This window comes from Manihot esculenta, chromosome 12 (assembly GCF_001659605.2).
Source record: "Manihot esculenta cultivar AM560-2 chromosome 12, M.esculenta_v8, whole genome shotgun sequence".
NCBI classification, from domain to species: Eukaryota; Viridiplantae; Streptophyta; class Magnoliopsida; order Malpighiales; family Euphorbiaceae; genus Manihot; species Manihot esculenta.
The window spans coordinates 2263878-2288484 of NC_035172.2; the positions used below are offsets into that span (position 1 = coordinate 2263878).

Genomic DNA, 24607 nt, shown 5'->3' on the forward strand with positions numbered 1-24607 from the left:
TGGAGGGCTATTGGTGACAAGTTCATCATTGATATGATATGTTTGTGATGTGATGCATTTCATGAAAGCATATGTTCAAATGATTTTTATTAACGTTCTGCTTACTGGGCTTTATAGCTCACCCCTCTCCCCTAACCCCAGGTTTGCAGGGTCAGAGATAGTTCAGGAAGTCAACAGGATATGGCTATGGTTATTGATCAAGCATAATTTAGCCACATTTTTATCATAATTATTATTGCTTATTTACATATTTTTTAGTTTAATTTATGGTTTTTATCTTGTTTTTACAGAAAAGGAAGAAATTGGAAAATGAGAGAAAAAGTGCAGAAAATTGACAGAAAAGTGATTGGGTCAGTGATTTGCCCAAAACACTCAAATCACCGGGCAAATCACTTTGACAGCAGAAACCTGGAGGCAACAGGCAGAAGTGATATGGGCAAGTGATTTGCCCAAGACACTCGAAGACACTGGCCAAATCACTCGCAGAAGACAGAGAGCAAAAAACTGGACTGACTCACAGAAAAGTGATTGGGTCAGTGATTTGCCCAAAACACTCAAATCACCGGGCAAATCACTTTGACAGCAGAAACTGACAGAAGAGCGGAAAATTGGACAGAAAACAGAAATCTGAATTTTCAGAAGTCCAATTCCAACCCAATCACTACCAACATAAAACCAAGAGCCATGAAAGAGCTTCTCATCCAAGAAATTCTAATTGCAATTAAATTCAACATCAAAAGAGGAGTCAAACACCAAATCAAAAAGGGATTTTGAAACCCTAGATGGATGGAATTCTTCAGCTATAAAAGGAGAGCCTCCAAACCAACAGAGCATCTTCTGATCATCTCTCAGCTTCAGAAACTCTCCAGAAACGCAGCAATCTCTTCTTCTTTTTTTTTTTTTCTCTTTTGTGATTTTGTCCACCATGAGTGGCTAAACACTTTCCTTTCTAGTTGAAGTTGGAAAATTCAGATTTGTGATGAATTGGGAGATTTAAATCTCCATTGTTAAACTTCTATTTATTTTCAGTATTTATGCAATTTGATCTTTCTATAATTGTTGCTTTGCTTTTAGAATCAATTTAGGCCTATTGCTTTTAATTGCTTGAGTAACAATTGTTTGAATAATTTAAGTCCGTAATTGCTTATATTATTTGAACACAAATTTAATCAAGTTGCATGATCTAAACTTGACCACGCGGTTGGCAAGGTTAGAATTAGGTTTCTCTAAGTCTTAATGCAGTTAACAGTTGTTCGATGCCAAAGGCCCCAAGGACGTTCCTTGGCAACTTGTTAACTAGTGTTTGATTAGCGAACGTTTCCTAATCAAACTAGAACTAAGGAGGAATTTGGATTGTGAGAAGCGTCTTCCACATCCTAAACTAATTTATTGAGATAAATAGGAGTATTAAAGAATCAATGATCAATTCTAAACAATCTGAAATAGATCCATACTTCAACTAGAAGCTTTTCTCTTATTGATTTACTCATCTTTAAATTATTGCTTTCTTTTGCTATTTAGTGTTAATCCATCAACTCAAAACCCCCTCTTTTAATTACTTGTTATTTACTTGACCTAGTCATTATTAGGAAAATCATTGGTGTCAATTCCCTGTGGTTCGACCCTATTGCCACTATCTATAAGTTTATTGTTGATTGTTTAATAGGTTTATTTTTTACGGCTTCGACAACCGCCTATCAAAAATTGGCGCCGTTGCCGGGGACTTGATCTAACTAACGTATTTTCCTTTTGTGACCAGGGCTGATCGTAAAGAAGCTCTTCTTTACGATCCTGAAATTGAACGCACTGCCAAGACCTTACAAGCATGGCTACGGTAAGTATGTCTTTTCTCTCTTCTCAAATTTTTGAACTAACCTCTATGGTGAGAAATTATGGTATAGGTCAAGCCCAACAACTTCAACAAGCACATGCAGGATTCTATGGACAGCCAAGACATAATCCCTACCTTGACACATACAATTCAGGTTGGGGAGACAATATGAGCTATGGCTATACAAGGACAGACCACTACCATGACTACCAAAGAGATCTGCAATACAATCCATGTTGGGGGGACAATCCGAATTATGGCTATGCAAGGGCTGACTACTACCAAAACTATCAAGCCCAAGCAACACCTCAAAACTCCAATATGGAACTTGAAGAGATGGTAAGGAAATTGGAAATTTCTGGAAAAATTCTCCAACAGCAAGTGGATCAAGCGGTTAATTCAATGAACGCGCACATATTAAGAAGAGAGGAAGAGTTTCAAGATCTATGGGACGATGACGAAGAAACAGACCAAGCTGCTGAGTCTGTTGCACAAATCACCACTACACTTGAAGCTGAACCAGATACCCGATTCCAGGTTACTGCAAAATTTTCTGCACCAGCAAATTCACCCAATGCCACACCTGCCACTGCTGAAATTGCACCGGCAATTGCTGAACCTGCTGTCCCAAAATCAGCAAGTGCTGAATCTGCCACCATTGCATCCCTTGTTGCTGTCCAAACACCAGCAACCTCAAAAATTGACACAACTGAACCAGAAGATGTTGCACTTACTGAACCAGAAGATGTTGCACTTACTGAACCAGCAACATACACCACTGAATCAGCCACTATTGCATCCCCTGCTGTTGTCCAAAATCTTGAGCAACAAGTGAGCCAAATGGCCACTTCAATGAGCAAATTTGAGTCTCAAGGGAAGCTACCCTCCCAAACTGAGATAAATCCAAGACAAAATGCTAGTGCCATCACATTGAGGAGTGGAAAAGAGCTACAAGACAGCAAGGCTAAAAAATTGCAAAAACAGGCCATGGAAGAAATTCTGCCAGAAAGTGATCAGGGCAGTGATTTGCCCAATTCACTAGTAGAAACTGACCCGATCGCTGGGCAAACTGAGCTGTCCAGCAGTGATTTGCCCAAATCACCAGAGAAGGCAGAGAGTGATCTGCCCAAATCAACAGACCAGGCATAATCCAGTCAAAGGCAGAAACAACAACTTATGGAGAAATTCAAGGTACCTCCTCCCTTCCCAAAGAGATTTGCAAGATCCCAAAAGGAGAAAGAGGAAAAAGAGATATTGGAGACACTTCGCAAAGTGGAAATCAACATACCCCTACTTGATGCTATCAAACAAATACCAAGGTATGCTAAATTTCTCAAAGAGCTATGCACCAATAGGAGGAAACTTGCTGAACATAAAAAGGTAAGTGTGGGGGAGTGTGTCTCAGCTGTCATTCAAAGGAAACTTCCCACCAAATGCAAGGAGAGAGGAATGTTTGCCATTTCATGCAAAATAGGCAACATAGGAATAAAGAAGGCCATGTGTGACCTTGGAGCTTCAATAAATGTCATGCCCCTTTCCATTTTTAACTTGTTGAATGCAGGTACACTCAAGGGCACCAACATTGTGATCCAATTGGCTGACCGATCCATCGTCCATCCCAAGGGAGTGCTAGAAGATGTGTTGGTACAAGTTGACCAACTAGTCTTCCCAACAGATTTTTATGTGATTGACATGGAGGAGGATAAGGGAAAAATCACCTCTGACATCCTACTTGGGAGACCATTCTTGAGCACAGCAAGAACAAAAATTGATGTGCATGATGGCACATTGACCATGGAGTTTGAAGGAGAAATTATAAAATTTAATGTTTATGATGCCATGAAATTCCCCAATGATGTTTCTCCTGTTTATGGCCTTGATATAATTGATAATTTAAGTCAAGAAATTTTTGATTTTGATCAAGAAAACTTACTTTATGAAGGTCTTTGCAGGAGAGAAGAAGTGGACAGCAACACCAAGACAGACCAGATGGAGTATTGTTCACAGCTGGTTACAGGTGATTTGCCCAGCGATCTGCCCAAATCACCCAGACAATCTGCCCAAATCAGTGAGCAGACAGACTTAACAAAAAGTGATTTGACCAGTGATTTGCCCAAATCACTGGGCAAATCAGACAGTAAGCAAACAGAAAACCAGCAGACAGAGAAAGCACCAGATCTGAAACCCTTGCCTAGCCACCTCAAATATGCCTACTTGGGGGCTGAAAATACACTTCCAGTAATTATTTCTAACCAGCTCAGCCAAGAAGAAGAGGAAAAGCTCCTTGATGTGTTGAGGAAGCACAAGAAAGCAATTGGGTGGACCTTGGAGGACATAAAAGGCACCTCAAGACCATTCGGTGGAGGCTCAAGACAGGATGCAGCACATGGAAAGCATGTTGCAGCTGCTGGTTCAACACTTTCTGCCCACAGACCATGACAGCCAGTGATTTGGCCGGGTGATTTGCCCAAATCACCTGCTCAAATCACCCACATCCCAGGCAGTCCCTTTCCTTCTCCTTATTAATTTTTTCATATTTATGTTTAAACATTGAGGACAATGTTTGGGATAGGTGTGGGGGTATTTACTGTTAGGTTTAGGTTTTTTTTCCATTTACATTATCTTTTTGCTTTCTTTTTGTTTCTTTTTGCATCTTTTTGCCCCATAAACACACACCAAAATTTTTTCACACATTTTTTCACTTTTTGCACACACACACAGAGAATTTTGACTTAGCTTTTGCTCTACTCAGTATAGATAGCAAGGTTAAAAGAGCTTCCTATCTCATGACCCCCATTGATTTTTCACCCCTTTAAGCTTAAATTGAATCAATTATAGTGTGCTACCTTCACTTTGGAAGTTCTTTTCTTGAATTGAATCTCTAAATTTGTATTGGTCAAGGGAAATAAAAATATAAATACATGCAAATAAAAAGTTAGTGTAACTCCCTATGAGGTGATTTGCCCAAACTGTCATGAAAAGAAAAGAAAAAGAAAAACCAGCACAAAGCACAAATCATAAAACCTGTTCCTATGGCCAAATAAGCTATGAACAGAGCTAGTAGCCACTTGAACAAGTGACTAACTGAGTAACCGGGGGTGGGTATCACCAATATGCACCTTCGCGTAAAAAGGTTAGTGACTTTTTCAGGCAAGAATAAAAAAAGTGCTGCTGAATAAAATAAAATAAAATGCTCAAAGAAGGGCAAGTCACTCTTAGAGGTTGCATTGAGCTTATACAAAGAGAATAAGCATGAATGAATCAAAAACATTTCCTTTGACCATGATAGGTAAGGGGAAACAAGGAAAAGAGAAGAACAACCTTGGTGCATGTATTCTATATTGTGATACTTCAATTTAGGAGTCTAGGGGGGGCTGATTAAGTGGTACTTAGGCTCAAAAGAAAAAGGAGCTTGATTGACTAAGTTATTTGTTGCTTGAGGACAAGCAAAAAGCTAGGTGTGGGGTATTTGATCAAGCATAATTTAGCCACATTTTTATCATAATTATTATTGTTTATTTACACATTTTTTAGTTTAATTTATGGTTTTTATCTTGTTTTTACAGAAAAGGAAGAAATTGGAAAATGGGAGAAAAAGTGCAGAAAATTGACAGAAAAGTGATTGGGTCAGTGATTTGCCCAAAACACTCAAATCACCGGGCAAATCACTTTGACAGCAGAAATCTGGAGGCAACAAGCAGAAGTGATATGGGCAAGTGATTTGCCCAAGACACTCGAAGACACTGGCCAAATCACTCGCAGAAGACAGAGAGCAAAAAACTGGACTGACTCACAGAAAAGTGATTGGGTCAGTGATTTGCCCAAAACACTCAAATCACCGGGCAAATCACTTTGACAGCAGAAACTGACAGAAGAGCAGAAAATTGGGCAGAAAACAGAAATCTGAATTTTCAGAAGTCCAATTCCAACCCAATCACTACCAACATAAAACCAAGAGCCACGAAAGAGCTTCTCATCCAAGAAATTCCAATTGCAATTAAATTCAACATCAAAAGAGGAGTCAAACACCAAATCAAAAAGGGATTTTGAAACCCTAGATGGATAGAATTCTTCAGCTATAAAAGGAGAGCCTCCAAACCAGCAGAGCATCTTCTGATCATCTCTCAGCTTCAGAAACTCTCCAGAAACGCAGCAATCTCTTCTTTCTTTTTTTTTTCTCTTTTGTGATTTTGTCCACCATGAGTGGCTAAACACTTTCCTTTCTAGTTGAAGTTGAAAAATTCAGATTTGTGATGAATTGGGAGATTTAAATCTCCATTGTTAAACTTCTATTTATTTTCAATATTTATGCAATTTGATCTTTCTATAATTGTTGCTTTGCTTTTAGAATCAATTTAGGCCTATTGCTTTTAATTGCTTGAGTAACAATTGTTTGAATAATTTAAGTCCGTAATTGCTTATATTATTTGAACACAAATTTAATCAAGTTGCATGATCTAAACTTGACCACGCGGTTGGCAATATTAGAATTAGGTTTCTCTAAGTCTTAATGCAGTTAACAGTTGTTCGATGCCAAAGGCCCCAAGGACGTTCCTTGGCAACTTGTTAACTAGTGTTTGATTAGCGAACGTTTCCTAATCAAACTAGAACTAAGGAGGAATTTGGATTGTGAGAAGCGTCTTCCACATCCTAAACTAATTTATTGAGATAAATAGGAGTATTAAAGAATCAATGATCAATTCTAAACAATCTGAAATAGATCCATACTTCAACTAGAAGCTTTTCTCTTATTGATTTACTCATCTTTAAATTATTGCTTTCTTTTGCTATTTAGTGTTAATCCATCAACTCAAAACCCCCCTCTTTTAATTACTTGTTATTTACTTGACCTAGTCATTATTAGGAAAATCATTGGTGTCAATTCCCTGTGGTTTGACCCTATTGCCACTATCTACAAGTTTATTGTTGATTGTTTAATAGGTTTATTTTTTACGGCTTCGACAACCGCTTATCAGTTATGATATGTAATAGAATAGTAGTGGACATGATGTAATGTAAGGTTATGTAATGATGTAAAAGAGTTGTATTATAAAATGATAGGGAAAATTACTTTTTAGTCCCTGAGGTTTAACGTAATTAACACTTCTGTCCCTCTATTTTGGCAACCCAACACTTAAGTCCCTCACTTTCTCTTCCGTCCAAATTCGTAGTCCTTCCGTCCATTTAAACCGTTTGGTCAAAGAGTCAAAAGTGAGATGTGATGATTTTTTCCAAAAATACCCTTCTTTCAATGTGAAATTCCAGAAGAAGAAGAATAAGAAGAAGGAGAAGAAGAAGAAGAAGAAGAAGAAGAAGAAGAAGAAGAAGAAAGAAGAAGAAGAAGAAGAAGAAGAAGAAGAAAAAGTTGCTGGGTAGGAAGAAGAAGAAGAAGAAGAAGAAGAAGAAAGAAGAAGAAGAAGAAGAAAAAGTTGCTGGGTAGGAAGAAGAAGAAGAAGAAGAAGAAGAAGAAGAAGAAGAAAGAAGAAGAAGAAGAAGAAGAAGAAAGAAGAAGAAGAAGAAGAAGAAGAAGAAGAAGAAAAAGTTGCTGGGTAGGAAGAAGAAGAAGAAGAAGAAGAAGAAGAAGAAAAAGAAGAAGAAGAGGGTTAATTTTGTCAATTCACGTGTCCCAAACGGCTATTTTGGACGGAAGGACTACGAATTTGGACGGAAGAGAAAGTGAGGGACTTAAGTGTTGGGTCGCCAAAATAGAGGGACAGAAGTGTTAATTACGTTAAACCTCAGGGACTACAAAGTAATTTTCCCTAAAATGATATTATGTAATGTGTTCAGAGTTATACTATTGTGCTTGGCCCGAGTTGGATAATCCCTTTGTATATGAGTTTTACGTTATGTTGATATATGTGTTGGACCGAGTTTGACATAGGGTATGCTGACCCTAGGGGTTCTATGAGTTCAGTCATAGTGCATACACAGGTCAAGTTTGGTAAATGTAAAGTTTTAAATGTTTCATGGAAATGTTTGATCATGTATGGGATTATACCAGCTATACAAGATGCATAGTAGGCTTGCTACGGGTCCCGGCGGCCTTATGCCGATCTGGATCCTAGCACCGGTAGCAGTCCGGTTTTCGGGTCGTTACAACTCTCTCTTTATAAAAAATGTTACCTCAAATATCACAATTATTCTGGTGTATGTAGATGATATCATTCTTGCAGGAACCAGTAAATTAGAAATTACATCTGTTAAGTCCTTTCTCAATGATCAATTCAAAATTAAGGACTTAGAAGACTTACAGTTTTTCTTAGGACTTGAAGTCTCCAAGACATCCATAGGAATTACACTCAATCAAAGAAAGTATGCCTTGGACATCCTATCAGACACTGGATATCTAGAAGCCAAGCCTGCTGCTACTCCCATGGATTCTAAAGCTAAACTGAGCAAGGATATAGGTGACGCTCTTTTTGATCCTCAGCAGTATAGAAGACTCATTGGTAGGCTGTTGTATTAGACTTCAACTAGACCAGACATTTCATTTGCAGTCCAACAGCTTAGCCAATTTATGGAAAAGTCTACTTCAATCCATCTTTAAGCTGCTCATAGGATTCTCCATTACATCAAAGGCTCTCTTGCCACAGGAATATCCTTTCTAGCAAAATCAAACATTCAGTTGAAGGCCTTTAGTGACTCAGATTGGGCAGGGTGTGTCGATTCGAGAAAGTTTGTCACTGGCTTTTGCATTTATTTGGGTTCTTCCTTGATAAGCTGGAAAGCCAAGAAACAACCAACAGTCTCTCGTTCTTCCTCAGAAGCTAAATTTCGAGCTTAGCAAGTACCACATGCGAGTTACAATGGTTACCGTTTCTATTGAAAGATATGTGTGTATCTCATCCCCAACTAGCTTTATTGTACTGTGATAATAAGTCAACTCTCCAGATAGCTGCTAATCCTACTTTTCATGAATGCACCAAGCACACAGAAATCGATTGTCAACTTGTGCGTAAAAAGCTTCATGTTGGACTCATCAAGCTTCTTCGTGTGCCATTTTCAGCTCAACTAGTAGATATTTGCACCAGACCCTTGGCTACAGCCCCTTTTCAAGACATCTTGCATAAGTTGGGACTGGTAAATGTTTACTATTCAGCTTACGGGGAGATATTAGAGAACATAGAGAAAAATGGCGCCAAAATAACTGAATCAGTTTTAGTTAATTAAGGGATTCAAGATTAGTTGGCACGCTTCACGTGTATTTTATTTCTTTCATAAATAATGAGAATCACCCTCTTTTCTCTCTCCTTGTTCATTCTTCATATTATAAAGTTTTTGGAAAAACATTAAAAAAGAGTTGAACCGAAAATTATGAGTTATGACTAAGGTTAATCGAATTAGATGGCTAGGCTACATGAAATCACTTATTCACCATAAAATTACTCTTAATAAAAGAATTACAATTAGCTTATCTTTATTGGTTTGATGAAAGTGAATGGGGCTATTTGGAAAATTCTACCATGCATTCGAGTGTTTATACCCATCTAATAGAATTATGACATGTACTTTTTTTCTGAAAGCAAATCTATTGATTGTATTAATAAAATTCCAACAAACAAAGAGGGATATTATCCCAAACAGAGAGATGATTATGTCTGATAGATTCTCTAGCCAAAGTATGAGCAGCGAGAGTAGCATTACGACGAACCCATCTAACAGAAATATCAGTTCTAGAGTCTAACAAAAATTTACAATCATTCAAAATCAAACCCTTGCATAAGATAATTTGGCAAAACTGCTCCTCAAGTACCTGTCTAAACCCTGCATAAGATAATTTGGCAAAGATACTCCTCCTTCTTTCTTATCTCTCGAGCATAAATCATTAAAGTCTCCCTAACAAAGCCACGGAAGAGAGCTTCTACGAGATAAAGCTCGAATAAGGTTCCAAGACTGACGTCGTCGTTGCGATTCCGGAAATCCAAAATAACTAGTAAACCTCCATTGAACATTACCTTCCAAAACAACCGAATCAATAACATTTGAAGAAAAGCCAACCACAGAAACAGATCCATGACTCTTCCACATTAACGAAAGACCTCCTCCCAATCCTTGTCTATTGACTGAGAAGCAACCATCAAAATGTAAAATACTACGAAAAAATTCCATACGAGAACTAAGAGCTTTTGTTTCCATCAAAAATAAAATGTTCGGCTTGTAACTAGGAACCAAATCCTTCAATGCAATAAATGTCCGAGGATTACTGCCATAAATCTGCTAAAGAGGTCTGCATATTCTGAAAATTGATTGGATTGTATGTGAGAAATATCCCTACCATACAGAAATCATAAGTGATGATCGGAATACCTCTGGAGCTCTTAATAGGGACAATAACATCTTCTTCTTTATCTATAGTCAATTGACGTAGATCGTCTTCCATGGGAAGAGAAAAGAAGAAGTTAGGTGATAGCGGTTGTCGAAACCATAAAAAATAAATCTATTTTCAATCAACAAAATAATTTGTAGATAGTGGCAATAGGGTCGAACCACAGGGATTTGACACTACAGATTTTTCCTAATAATGACTTGGACAAGTAAATAACAAAAATAAAAGATGGGGGTTTTATTTTGATGAATTAAAACTAAATAGTAAGAGAAAGCAATATTTAAAAAGATGAGTAAATCAATGGGAGAAAAGCTCTAGTTGAAGTATAGATCTATTTCAGTCGTTTAGAATTGATCATTGATCCTTTAATATTCCTATTTATTTCAATAAATTAGTTTAGGATGTGGAAGACACTTCTCACAATCCAAATTCCTCCTTAGTTCTAGTTTGACTAGAAACGTTCACTATTCAAACACTAGTTAACAAGTTGCCAAGGAACGTCCATGGGTTTTTTTACTTTTCAACTGTTAACTGCCTTAAGACTTAGAGAAACCTAATTCTAACCTTGCCAACCGCGTAGTCAAGTTTAGATTATGCAATTGATTGTACTTGTGTTTAAACAATCTAAGCAATTACGGACCTAAATCATTCAAACAATTTATTACTCATGCAATTAAAAGCAACATGCCTTAATTAATTCTAAAAGCAAAGCAATAATAATAGAAATATCAAGTTGCATAAATATTGAAAATAAATAAGAGTTTAATAATGGAGTTTTAAATCTCCCAATTCATCACAAAACTGAAAATTTCCAACTTAAACTAGAAAAGAAGGGGTTTAGCCACTCATGGTAGACAAAAACACAAAAAGATAGAAGAAAGGAAGATGGAGAGGCTTCCACAGACTTGCTGCTGTAATTCTGCAGTGGTTCCGATGGTGGAGATGACGTCTCTTGCTGGTTTTGATGCTGTCCCTTTTATAGATGGAGCGTCCTAATCCAATTAGGGTTTGGAAATCAAATTTTGACTTGGTCTCTTGTAACTTTTAATTCCTCTTTTGTCTTTGAATTTTGTTGTGAATGGAAATCCTTTGGTGAAAGACCTTCTCGTGGCTTTTGGAACTGATCTTGTAGTGTTTGAAGTAGGATTGGACTTTATCACTTTTGAATTTTGAAATCTTGCTCTTCTTTCCTGCGCTGCTGTCCTTGTCTGCGTCAGTGTGATTTGGGCGGGTGATTTGGGCAAATCACTTGCCCAAATCGTTTCTGTGAATTACTTCCAGGTTTCTGCCTCAGTTTCCTGCCTTTGCTTCCTACGATCGATTTGGCCAAATCACTCTAACCAAATCAATTTTCCAGCTTTTTCTGCACTTTTTCTCCAACTTTCTATTTCCTTCCTTTTCTGTAAAAACATCACAAAAATATAAATTAAGCTGAAAAAATATGTAATTAAACAGTAATAAAGATATTAAAAATGTGACTAAATTATGTTCGATCGTTAGATTTAAAAAAAGAAAAATGCGAGAGTATCGAGTTATAAAGGAACCACAGGGGAAATTTTTTAATTATGATATATAATTTAAAATTAAAAATATTTTATTTAAAACGAAGTGAAATTCACTTATTAACCTCCTTTTTATTGGTGATATGTAAATCAACTTATACCTCCGGGTGCTTATAGAATTTTCTATTAGTGGCTCACAAAAAAAGGCCAGCTGGCTTTGTTTGCTAGAAATTTGTGGCACTTAGTAGGATTTGTTGTAAGGATGAGCATGACTTAGTGGATCCACTAAATGCAACCTCAAAAGTAGAAAGACTTCATTATATCTAAAGTAATCCACCCAACAAAAAAAAAAGTATTATCTTTCCTTTTTTTATATTGACATTAATATCCTTTCCTGAACTTTCATACATATTAGCTGATATTTTTTTTATCTTTCTAGTATAAGGAGATGAGATTGCAAAAGAAAGATGCCAATCATAATAAGAGAGTTTAGATACAAAAGTCATAAAGTGAAGGGCAAGATAGTCATCAGATGGAGACATCAGCAAATTGTTAGGATTAGGAAACTTTTTAATGGGTGAAATTTTGAAGGAAAAGTATAGGGTTGTTTTGGATAACAATGAAATGTATTTTAAAAAAGATTAATAAAATTTCATAGTTTAATATCACCGCTTGCAAATTTCCAGCTATTTAAGGCCTCCAGCAAAGGGATAAACTTCCCCGCTTAGCTTCATTGAGAGCTCATAGGATACTTCATTTAACAAAGCTATCAGTTTCTTGAATCTGATAGTACTGATCTTTTATCAAGAATCCATCCTTGGGTCTTCAAAAGCTTGGGGGGCTTGGAGTGAGGGATCCCTCACCCTCCTCCAATATTCCAACAGTCTGCCAGTGCTTAACCATGACCATGTCTTACAGAGCTAAAGGAGCCATCTTTTCTGAAGCAAGCAGAGTTGTCCTGGGCAATGCCTGGTAGACAAGGCAAGTCACAAAAAGGCAGCAGGCTCTATTTATGAGCCTTTTATGGTTTAGTTTTTACTCTTTTTGAGGCAAGTCACAAAAAGGCAGCAGGCTCTATTTATGAGCCTTTTATGGTTTAGTTTTTACTCTTTTTGTCTAGTTTTAAATGCAGTTTCTTGTATGAGAATAAAACTTTGTTTTCAACTGAATCTCAGCCAAACGTCTGTGGTTGAGTGTTGTTTATTTGCTGTTGTAAACTGAATCACTTTTTTCATTTGATTATCTCTTTCTCCTTTTTAGTTTCTATTTTGCTGTAACCAGTTATGGGGGCAGAGTTCCTTTCAATTACCACTTTATATCAGTTGCTTCTATGAAGAGAGAGCATTTAACTTGCAGGAATTATGAAAAATCACCGACTATTATTTGCCTGAACAATCTGACTCAAGATTAAGACAAATTCATTTTTCAGTGTGATTTGAAAAAAAAAAAAAGAAAAAACACAATTTCTAAGGATACAGGTGTTGGCCTGGTGGCCTTAGTTTTCCTTGAGTCACTATTTCACCTTATGTCACTTCCTTCTGAGGCTGCTTGCGCTAAAACAACGGAAATTATTGGCGTTCCCGATGCAAGTGATAAGAATTGGGTTCTATGATTTAAGCAAAACTAACATTATGCGAGTGAGAGTCTTTATATACTTAATATAATTTGCCGATAAAAGGAAAATTACTAAAATTTTCTGCAGCCCCACTTGTCAAATTCCAATACGTCAAATGTCTAGTACAGTAAAATGTCTAGTGTAGTAAGTTTAGACGAAGGATGCCAAGTTACAGCAAAGTAATTAAGCTCCAGCCAACTCTGCTTTCAGCTAGCCCACCATTGCATTCAAAATAGCAAAAGATACACAATCACAACAAAATTTTCAATTTCCCATAAAAAATAAATGAAAGAGATGCATTCTGCACTTATTTATGGTAATTACAGACAAAAACAGGATTATAATCTCCCAATTGAAGAAGACTTTTATTGATTGACAAGTAAATATACATGGTGACTTATAAATCTACATCAGCCGCTTTGTCCAATACAAATCTCTCAGCTTCATTGACACAATTCTCTCTGCTTAAATGCATCTAAATGAAAAAATTGGGGAGGAAAAAGAAATAGAAGCACGAAGCTTTTACAACTACTCGAACTTCACAGTGCGTCAACATACTTTTCTAAGCCTAACCTATAAAACTTCATAGTTGAAGTAGGCAGAAAAGCCTCTAAAGAATAACAAATTATTATAAGACACACGGTTTCTACACAACTTGATTCACATTTTCCAAGATCCCCTCCCCGCCTTCAGGAGGGAAACATATAATAATTCATTCCAAGTATCTGGCACTCCAGGCAAGCACCAATGGCTACAATCTTGAGATCGCTCAGCGGCAATTTGTTCTTCTGCTGTCTTGTATTGCATTCTGTAAATGGAAGGGTGCCCATCTTTTCTGTAACCAGTCAACCTGCTTATGTTTAAATATGTAACTGGAGTTTTCATACCTAGAAGCACATGCTCGAAAGCTCTCATTTTGGAAGGATACTTTGGTAAGTAAGCTGCATTAAAGATGGGTTCTGTTTCTTTGTGACACTGACCTCCTGAGTTCCATTGTCCACCCCTGAGACCACATCAAACACATGAGAAACATTTTTCTCCATCACACACAGGCAAAAAATAAGAGAAGGAATTCCCCCATTTGCTTCTAATGAAGTAAACAGTGATTCTTGCCAAGGAGCAACAGTAAGCTCCAATAATTATTCTTCTTACCATTCAAATAGATAACAATCACAGAGAAATTACAGTATCAGTTATGAGATAGAAAGGGAGATTAATTCACCATCAACTGACATGCATACATAAATGTATAGATAATTCTATGAATATTAAGAATTCTTGTTGGAACTTAATTCAAATAGGTTTGATTTGATATTCAGAATATTTTCAAAATTTTTTATTATATTTTCAAGATTCTTGTATTTAAATTTTTAAAATAAGATTATTATTTGATTTAGCTGTTAAGATTTTATTTTGTTTTTAGTGCTATAAATAATACAATTAGACTTATTATATTGTAACAAAAATTAATTCTTACAATAATAGTCTTTGCCTATATTCTTCAGCATATTTTTTCCCGATAGTTGTATCATAACTTTAATGATATTATGGGGCTTGTAAGAAAAAAAATTTTAAGAGAGCTTGTGAGAACTACTAGTATATATATTTGCACAAGTTGAAAGTTTCTATTACTAGAGAGAAAAAGGAAAAAGTTCCATGGTGAAGAGTGCACCAGAATATTTAATGGTTATTAGAGATAAATACTCCAAATAAATGTTTGATGAAAATTGCAAGAATTAAGTTTGGAAAGAAGTGCTCAAACAAAAAAAAATCAACCATAAAAGCTTGGTGATTCGGTCATAAGTGCTCTATGTGAGATTGGTAAGAAGTGCATCAACATTATCATTCAGAAAGAAGTACTCTAAGTGCTCCCGTATATAAAATTGCTAATTAGAGAGAAGTATTCCCGTGAAATTTGTAATCGGAAATAATAAAACCTTATTTGAATTAAGAGAGGGAATGTTGTAACTTAATTCAAACAAGTTTGATTTGGTATTCAAAATATTTTCAAGATTTTAGAGTATATTATCAAGATTCTTGTAGTTCAATGTTTAAAATAAGATTATTATCTTATTTAACTGTTAAGATTTCATTTTGTATTTAGTGCTATAAATAGTACAATTAAATGGAAATAACTGAATATTTAGACAGAAAAAAAATGAATATGGAAAGTCCATACAAACAGATTGATTTCTGATGCTTTTAAATAGGCTTTGTATAGCAAAATTTAAAAAATAAAAAAATTCAATAAAATATCAAATATTCCAAAAAATCCCATAATTTATTTAAATGATTAAATCTAGAAAATCAAAGAATAAGAATAAAAAATTAACAACTAAAAATCAAATCTAATTTTGAATACTGAAAATTTTGAATGAATCTCCAAGTCCAACATTCTCCATTCAAAATTTCCAGAAAATTAAAACTCTATAGAGCACTTCTATTTCACTATATCGCCTCTTCTCATCATCTTTCAATTGTTGAGCGCTTATCTTTAAAAAATTCTTTTTGTTAATTCAATTCTCATCAAACATGTATTTCTATCCAATAATAATCCATAAAAATTTTGGCACAGTTCCTATCAAGGAACTTCTTTTTTTTTTTTTTCAAAGAAACTTTTATACTGGTGCAAACATATTTAGTAGTGTTTATCACAGCTCTCTTGAAAAAAAACATTTTTTTTCTCAGGCCATAAGATTAAGTTTCTGATACCATGAATTTGATTTATGGTATTACGAAGGAAAATAAGAATGGAAATAACTGAAAATTTAGAACAGACAAAAATAAACATGAAAACTCCATACATAGAGAAAACTCCATACATAGAGAAAACTCCATACATAGAGATTGAGTTCTAATGTCTTTTAATAGGCTTTATATAGCAAAATTCAAAAACTACAAAATCTCAACCAAATATCAAATATTTTTAAAAAATCCTAAAATTTATTTAAATGATTAAAATCTAGAAAATGAAGGAATAAGAATGAAAAATTAACAACTAAATATCAAATCTAATTTTTGAATATTGGAAATTATGAATTAATCCCCACCAATTCTCGACCTGAAACCTTAGTCCTACAGTCTTGACTATGTCTTCTTTCACAATGAAAAGGATTACATCTGCCTTCAGAAAGGCTTGTTGTATCTCCCAATATAAAAGGCAAGACATCTACATAATCCCAATTTGGGATGTTCAATTAATTAATACTAAATCACTAGCCCCTGAAATGAGTGAAAGTGGTAATTCAACAATCAATTACTTCATTTAAAAATTTAATCAATGAAGAGAAGACAACCTACTTTATGAATTAAAAAGGTTAAACCCAAAGATGATTTTTTTTCCAAAGCAGAAAAGCACGAGGACGTGAATATGAAACTGTATTAACAAAAGTAAAAGGAAAAAAATAACAAAGAAGGAATTCAATCACAATCAGAAACAAAGCGGAGTTAGAAAATCAATTGCACACCTGAAATGGGTAACCGAGTATCCTCTGAAAAAAACCAGTGTTCGGTTGCTGTCTATGTTCTTGTCAACCCATCTGGCCCAACTCAGAAGTGCTCTCTTATATGCTTCCAAGACTTTGAGCCTAGGGTGTACATGGTTACCTTCTTGATAATAGTCTTCTCTATGAAAGCACAAAATGCAAAAAAAAAAAAATACAATGAGGTTAATTCCTTCATTGAAACTGCAATCTGTGGTTATATATGGAAACATAGCACAGAAAATGCCAATGTATAAGATAGCATGAAACGCTGAGATCATTATACGTACTAATTTATGATTTTTGGGAATGCAATCTTACTATACAGGGCAATCTGAATTTTAACAAAAGAAAACAAAACCAATGGCACTTACCCTCTAGAAGTTTTCTCATGGGTCCACCAATGGCCCGTATTGAAAACTATAATATCAGCATCTTGGTACATTTTAGTTGTATGGTCCATCAAGTCCAACCTCAAAGTCTCAAATGTTCCATTTTTACTACTGAAGGACGATTCCCTAACAAGAAATGGAGAACCAACAAAATCCACAGTACAGTTATAGTCCTGCAGACACAGCAAAATATGGCCTATTAGAGCAGAAGACATTAAATAATTTTTTTCCTTGGAAGAAACTAAGGAAATAAAGGAAATCTGGTAACTCACCTCAAATCTAAAAGCATAGAAGCCTTTCTTTTTGAATTCACTCCTTCCAGAGATCTCATATACTCTGTTCTTGTTTCTGATGCTATGGCGAAGGATGCATACTAGAGACTCCCACATGTTCCGGTTCAGTGAATCCCCAACAAAAACCAACTTCTGTCCTCTTAACCTCTCCAGAAAATCGGTTGCATTCAAACTGGATGGCAATAGTAATCATTAAACAGAGAGAGAAACCTTAGCGTATTGCCGCTACAAGTCTAAAATGCTGAATATTTCATGCATCCTACTTGTGGAACCAGTATTTGGCAAAAATTAAATTCAATTGATATTTTTTTTCTCGCAATTGTATTGTTTGGAAGGCAAGAACTCAATTCCTTTTTAACTGAAAAAATTTTCATTCTAAAAAAAAGTTAGAAATCTTGCGCAATTTTGTAAGACTTTATTTGAATTCAAATGAATCATACCAAATGAAGGGCAAATATTCATACCTGAGAATTCCAAAAGTTGACCATTTAACTCCATGAATGTTTACACGATGACAACGTTTTTAATGAATAAGTCGATTCAGAATTATTTAAGTATAATGATATATTCTTTCTTATTTGATTAAAATATGCTTGCCATCATTTGCAAACCACATGCATTAAGTTCAATTGAGTCCAACATTTAATCTTTAATTTGAAACCCTAAGCTTAAGTAACTACACAATCCATCCAGCATGAAATCTTCCAACTGGGCAGTAGCTGCTCATAGGGCAATGATTAAAAATCATTAGTTCCATCATTTTTGCTATTACTCATAGTTTAAGCTTTATAACAGAAGTGCATACCTTGGGATTTTACATCCATTTGGCTGCCATTTCCATTTAACAAATCCATCATCAGGCCTCCCATTAAGATGGCAATTAAAATCTCTATCAATATGAGGACAAGAGCCCGCTGGATAGTAAGGTTTCGAATCATCCCTTACCCACTGGCCATCGAATATGTTGCAAGTCTCGAAACTTGCATTTCGATTTTCTTCTTCTCCACCAAGGGATGTATCAACTTCTTCTTTGTATAACAAACTGCCATTAACTCTGTAATTTGTAACTGTATTGTTTACAGTACTGGAATTCAGTACAGACTTCCCTTCCGTGCTCCTGTTAGCATCTATACATCCATCTCCAGTGAGGCTAAAGTTCCTGATTGAAATTCCTTCTGCACAAGGCAAGCTTCCGTTCTCTACCATATCAGAAGCGCTACCCAAATGGGTACTCTCCAAAACACTTCCATTCCCACTAGATTCTAAGAAATTTCCTACTTTTGCTTCCTGGGTTTTCTCTATAACTGTGCCTTCTCCAACCGTCATGCTTCCATTTTTAACATTTTCAGTGGAATTTACCAAATGGAAATTCTTCAACAGTACCTGGACCTGTAATGCATCTGCTTCAGGGGCATTTGCAATCAGATCTTCAGAACTATGCATTTCCTTAGCATCACTATCATTACTAGTAACAGAAGAAGGGGAATGAGAAGTTGGAAACGAGAAACGCCATGGAACAAAAGAAGAATTGTCACTAACAGTATCGAACCCCTGAAGTAAAGGTGCGAAAACACGACCCTTGAAGGAACTACTAAGCAAAAGCAGAGAAAGTGTAAAAAGAGAAGCACCAACCCATAAAACAAGGCCCGAAACGACCTTTCTTCTGGGTGAAAGAACCTGGTCAGGCAATGCAAGTTTCTTAGGATCCATTACTGCAACGAGAAAGCAAAAGAAGCATGACCCTGAAAGAGGACTAGAAGCTTAAAGAAAGTGGAAAAATGTGAAGAAGGAACGTGGAAGAACAGACGATTACGGTACGGAGATAACAGAGAAGGAGATTGGAGTCACATTCTTGTGTTTGTTTCGATAGATGTGAAAGTGAAGATTACAGCAAAGAGCGATGAAAGCGTTGAACTGGCCACCGAGAGAGGGAACTGCATTTGTTCAATTACTATAATGCCCTACATCTTTGAATTTTTAAAATTTTTTGTACTTTTTTAAAATCATAAAAATAAAATATTTTACTTTCAAGAATAATAAAATGTTATTTTCAAACACAAATTAATAAAATTTTAAGGCGGTTCAATATGTTGCTAAATTTGATGAATTTTACATCAATTTTATTAAATTAAATAATAATTAAATTTTCTTAAGATAATAAAATTAAGTTTCATACAATTTTGAACTAAATTTTATTTTTTTCCCCAACTTTTTATAATAAATTTAACTTTATTTTTTCCCTTCATTTCCTTTATTTAACTTTTTATCCTTTTCTTGAATATCCGAAGGTAACAAAAAAAAACCCTAAAATGTAATGGTAAAATCGTTTATAATTCTTTAAAAATAATAATAATGGAAAATTCGCAAGAACTAATGAAGCAAAGGGGCAGTTTAGTCATTTAAGGAGTTTCGTTATAAAAGGATGCAAATTGTTTAGTCTCCGTTTTAAAACAGTAAAAGACAGAAAACCAGCCGGATATCATCCCGCCGACAAAAAGTTTACACGTGGCGTCATCATATCGGCATGAGATATCAAGAGCCTGTGCCACCCTGGGTGGAGCAACCAGGGCACGGGCTACTGTGACCGACAGAAACAGCAGCCAGAGCACAGCGAATCTGATCCATTCACTATGAGACACCTGGCTTTTAATGATTTTTGTGGCAGGTGTACCATACTTCCACTATGCCTGAACTTTGCCTTGTCCACAGTCACCACCCGGCTTCAATTTCCATCCCACAAATTTAGAGTTATTTTTTATATAATTTTTTGAAAATATAATAATTATTAAAATAATAAATATCATATATTCAAATAAATACATATTTTAAAAAGTTATTATTTAGTCTATAATAAAAAATTCATTAGATAATTTTCAATTTTAAAATATTCTTAAAATTTTAAAAAATATACTAATTATTCTATTAATTATAATAATTAAATATTTTGATATTTAATTATTTTAATATAAAAATTTTTAATTTTATAAATATATGTATTAATTAGTTTTTCTTAAAGATATTTTAGATTTTTTTATAATATTTAATATTTAAAATTAAATAATATTAATTATTAATTTTTTAAAAATTTAAAAATATTTTAATATATTTTCTAAAATCAATAATTATTTAATACAATTTTTCATATCACAAAAATTATATAATAATTTTTTTTTCATTAATATTATTGAAATTAATAAATTATTAATTAAAAAAACTATGATTTAAAATGAATAGAAAGAAAAAGTGATGGGGCATATATTTTTTATTATAAAAAGAAATATTTCATTGGTGCGCCAATCACAGTGCAAAGGCCCAAGGCCTGTAGTACAGATCAAGATCCCTAACATACCAAAACTCACTGCCGACTCCCAACCCAGACCCAGGTCAAGATTTCGTTGACGGCTTCAATGAAGGGTAATTTACAAGACGTCTCTATGAGATTTGACCAAACCTATAAATTAGTCCTTTATTAAATTTTGTATAATAATTTAATCTATAATTTTCCTATTCATCTAATAAAATGGTTTCTTCATGAAAAAAAAAAAGATATTTTACTGAAAATTAATCATTAACTAGTGATTATATAATTTTTATTGGTTAAAATAACCTTTGAATGGCAAGAATGAGCTGATAATTTGTTAAAAAAGCTAAAATATTGAGGATACAGAACATAAAAGATGAGAAGAAGAGCAGGGTACAGAGCAAGAAGCACACAAGGACAAGAGATTCTGTCTTTGGGAGCTCAAATGCCCACTCCATTGAAAAACTCCATGATTACTCTCCCTCCATAAACTATAAAAACACAACTAAACTTATTAATTTTGCCAAAATATTAAAACCAAGACACCTCTGAGAGCCCACAGGGAAAAGAGCTGTCTTGGAGAGCTAAATCCCTGCTCTAACCTCCATGGACTCCTTTTTGATCCTCTCTCTCCCTCCTCCCTCATGTCGCAAATGAGATTCTCCTTCTCATAAGAGGTGTCTTTCTACGATTTTATTTTATATTTGATTTACAGAGATTTTTTATACATTTGTAATTGCGATACAGATAATTTATTAGAAACTCAATACCTCTACATTAAATCAATGGGTTCAATTAGTACACTCTATGTAGTTTTGTTTGCTCAATCAATGAACCTCACTATAAACTTTGTTTACTTTATCAATGAACCTCGCGATGAACTTTCTTACTCAAATGATGAATATTGTGATGAATTTTTAGCTTAATTGATGAAAAGTGTAACAGGGAGGCTGTTTTAAGAGTGCTCAATAACATATTTGCTCGATGGAAGGTTTGCTCAATGGAGTGCTTAGTTGTCGAAACTTACAATGAACTTTTTGCTTAATCGATGAAAGGTTCAATGGAAAGGTTACTTAGAAAATATTCAATAGAGCATCAAATTTAAGTTTGCTCAATAGAGGGTCTGTTCAATTTTGTGATAAACAACGATGGAGGACCAAGACGAAAGATAAGAATTTTTTAGTATTTGGCTTAATTTTTTTTTATTAAAGGGGATTTTGATCATTTTATTTTATATTAACTACAGTTTAATCTTTAATTTAATGGAAGAATTAATTAATTATATTATTTTTAAATATTAAATTAAATTGTTAAATAAAATTTAATTAGAGATTAGTTTGTGAATTTGATAAAGAACATCAATGTAAATAATATATATATCATAACTTTAAATTATTAATATTTTTTATTCAAAAAAAATATTAATATTTAAATATTTAAATCGAATATATATATACATCGTAAAAGATAATATTTATTGTTCTATTTCACAATAGAAATTATAATCTATTTATATATGTGACGGTATCTAAATAAAAAGAAAAATTAAGTTTATGATTATATAATTCTAAAATTAAATAACTGATATATCTATCAATATTTACTTTCTATATTAACATATTTCCGTAAACAATACCCGATGAACCATACCCGATATCTCCAAATATTACTTTTTATGGATAATCCAAATGCACAGAATCCTAAATCTCTAAATGTTACTCTTTATGAGTTATCCCGATTAACAGAACCCTAAGTCTCCAAATGTTAGTCTTTGTGAATAATCCAAATAAACAGAGTTCTAAGTCTCCAAATGTTACCCTTTATGGGTAACCCAATGAACATAGTCCTAAATCTCCAAATATTACCCTTTATTAATAATTCAAATAAACAGAACTCTAAGACTCCAAATGTTATCCTTTATGGGTAACCCGATGAACAGAGCCTTAAATCTCCAAATGTTACCCTTTATGGTAATCCCAGAACCCTAAGTCTTCAAATATTATTTTTATAGGTAACCAAATGAACATAGTCCTAAGTCTCCAAATGTTACTCTTGTAACCCAAATGAACAGAGTTCTAAATTTTCAAATGTTATCCTTTATGAGTAATCCCGATGAACAAGTCCTAAGTTTCCAAATGTTATTTTTTATGGGTAACCCAAATGAATATAACCCTAAGTTTTCAAATATTACCCTTTATGGATAGTAATAACTTAAAATTAACAGAGCCCTATGTAATACCCGGCTGGAGACCGGCATCGGAATTCTACTTTCCGGTGGAGTTCGGGATGTCGGAAGTCTCTAGACGGGTAGGATTTATGTTTTCCTACAGTGTTATGATGTATTGTAAGGTTTTGAGTTGAATTGATTTGAGTTGGTTTGAGGTTGGAAGAGAAAAGGCTATGGAGACTTTTGCCAAGTTCGGCCGCCGAAGGTAAGTTCGGCCGCCGAAAGTGCCCAATGTTCGGCTTCCGCAGGTCAGGTTCGGCCCCCGAATATTGCATGGTTTTGCATGCGATTCGGCAGCCGAAGCTGAGTTGGCTAGCCACCTATTGAGCCTTCCTTAGTCAGCATTTTGGACAGGTGTTGGCTCCAAACCCTGTCCAGAAGCTTGGCCACGTCTCCTATGTTGTACAGCTCCTGCAAAAGTGGGTTGTTTTGTTGGTTTTCACAAGGTGGTGAAGGGTTGAAGCAAAAAGATTAGGTTTGAGAGTTTATGAGTTGGAAGCGACGTTGATCTATTTTCTTTGTTCAGATCGTTCATCTTCGTGTTTACAGGAGGTAAGTGAAGATCTTGAACATGTTTTACTGTTTTACAGAAGTTTTATGAAGGTTTGGGTAGAAAGGCATGCTTAGGTGACAAAGGGTGTGTTTGTTGATGGTTTAGCTTGTAAGCATGATTATGTGTTATGTTTGATGTGTTTTGTTGGGATTTTTCGGTAGTTTTGGACCCCTTTGTACATATACATGAGTTTATGTGTGTTGAGGAGTTGAAGTGTGCATGTTTTGAGAGATTGACGGGATGGAGGCGCTTGTTTGCCGTCGGGGCTGAGTTCTGGATGAACTCAGGTTCGGCAGCCGAAGGTTCATTCGGCCGCCGAACCTCTTGCATGGTGGCTTAGGCTGCCACAGCTTGTCCCCGCGAGTTTTGAATGTTCAGCTCTATTTGGAGGATTCGGCCGCCGAAGGTGCTGCCGAAGGGTAGAGACTTTCATCTCTGGAGTGCCTTTTGGCCCCCGAAACTTGCCCCCGAAAGGGTTCGGCCGCCGAAGCTTGAGATTCGGCCGCCGAAGGTGCTTGAGTTTCGTCTCTGGAGAGGACGTTCGGCCGCCGAACCTGCCGCCGAAAGTGTTCTGTCCAGCTTTCTTTTGCATGCTTTGCATGGATGTTAGAGTGAGTTTAAGGGGATTCTTGGGGAGTTTAATAGAGTTATTCATCAGCTTGTTTGGTCCCTCATTTGAGTCCATCTGTATAGGTACAGATCAGAGGAACCAGAGAGAGCAGCAGTGAGTACTGCTCCAGAGTTCCAGAGCCTGCAGAGTCAGTCCAGTTAGCCGGAGGTGAGTGGAACTAAACTTCATTCTTTTACTTGCACAATAGAATGTTTTAGCATATCTCATGCATCATGATTATGCCTTAGGTTGATTGCATTAGTATCCACGAATATGTTGCATTGCATTGTTATTTGTTGATGTGGGTAAATGCTGAATGATCCCATAGTCACAGACAGGAAGTCCAGGAGCCTTTGACTACGCCCTGGCAATGGTAAGTACAGAGGTGTTATATACACATATACATATATGACAGGAAGACCAGGTGCTCGATTCTACGCCCTGGCACAGAGCTACTGGGACTATGTGGTGA

General features: G+C 35.3%; 1 protein-coding gene across 1 annotated transcript; it reads right to left on the reverse strand.

The window, feature by feature from the left end:
* Positions 1 to 12762: 12762 nt before the first annotated feature.
* LOC110628703 (protein trichome birefringence-like 2) lies at positions 12763 to 19335 on the reverse strand. Its single transcript, XM_021775496.2, has 5 exons — positions 18250 to 19335; positions 17424 to 17616; positions 17134 to 17324; positions 16745 to 16903; positions 12763 to 14280 (listed from the first exon to the last, which is right to left on the reverse strand). The coding sequence occupies exons 1-5, from the start codon at positions 19152 to 19154 to the stop codon at positions 13938 to 13940; spliced, it is 1791 nt and encodes a 596-aa protein (XP_021631188.1). The 5' UTR covers positions 19155 to 19335; the 3' UTR covers positions 12763 to 13937.
* Positions 19336 to 24607: the final 5272 nt, after the last annotated feature.

Excerpts from the sequence above, each read along its gene's own strand:
- LOC110628703 (XM_021775496.2), bottom strand. The coding sequence starts at position 19,154 with ATGGATCCTAAGAAACTTGCATTGCCTGACCAGGTTCTTTCACCCAGA. Across the intron at positions 17,617-18,249 it reads AATGGATGTAAAATCCCAAG|TTTGAATGCAACCGATTTTC; the intron begins GTATGCACTTCT and ends ATTGCCATCCAG. Across the intron at positions 14,281-16,744 it reads TACTCGGTTACCCATTTCAG|GGGTGGACAATGGAACTCAG; the intron begins GTGTGCAATTGA and ends ATGTGGTCTCAG.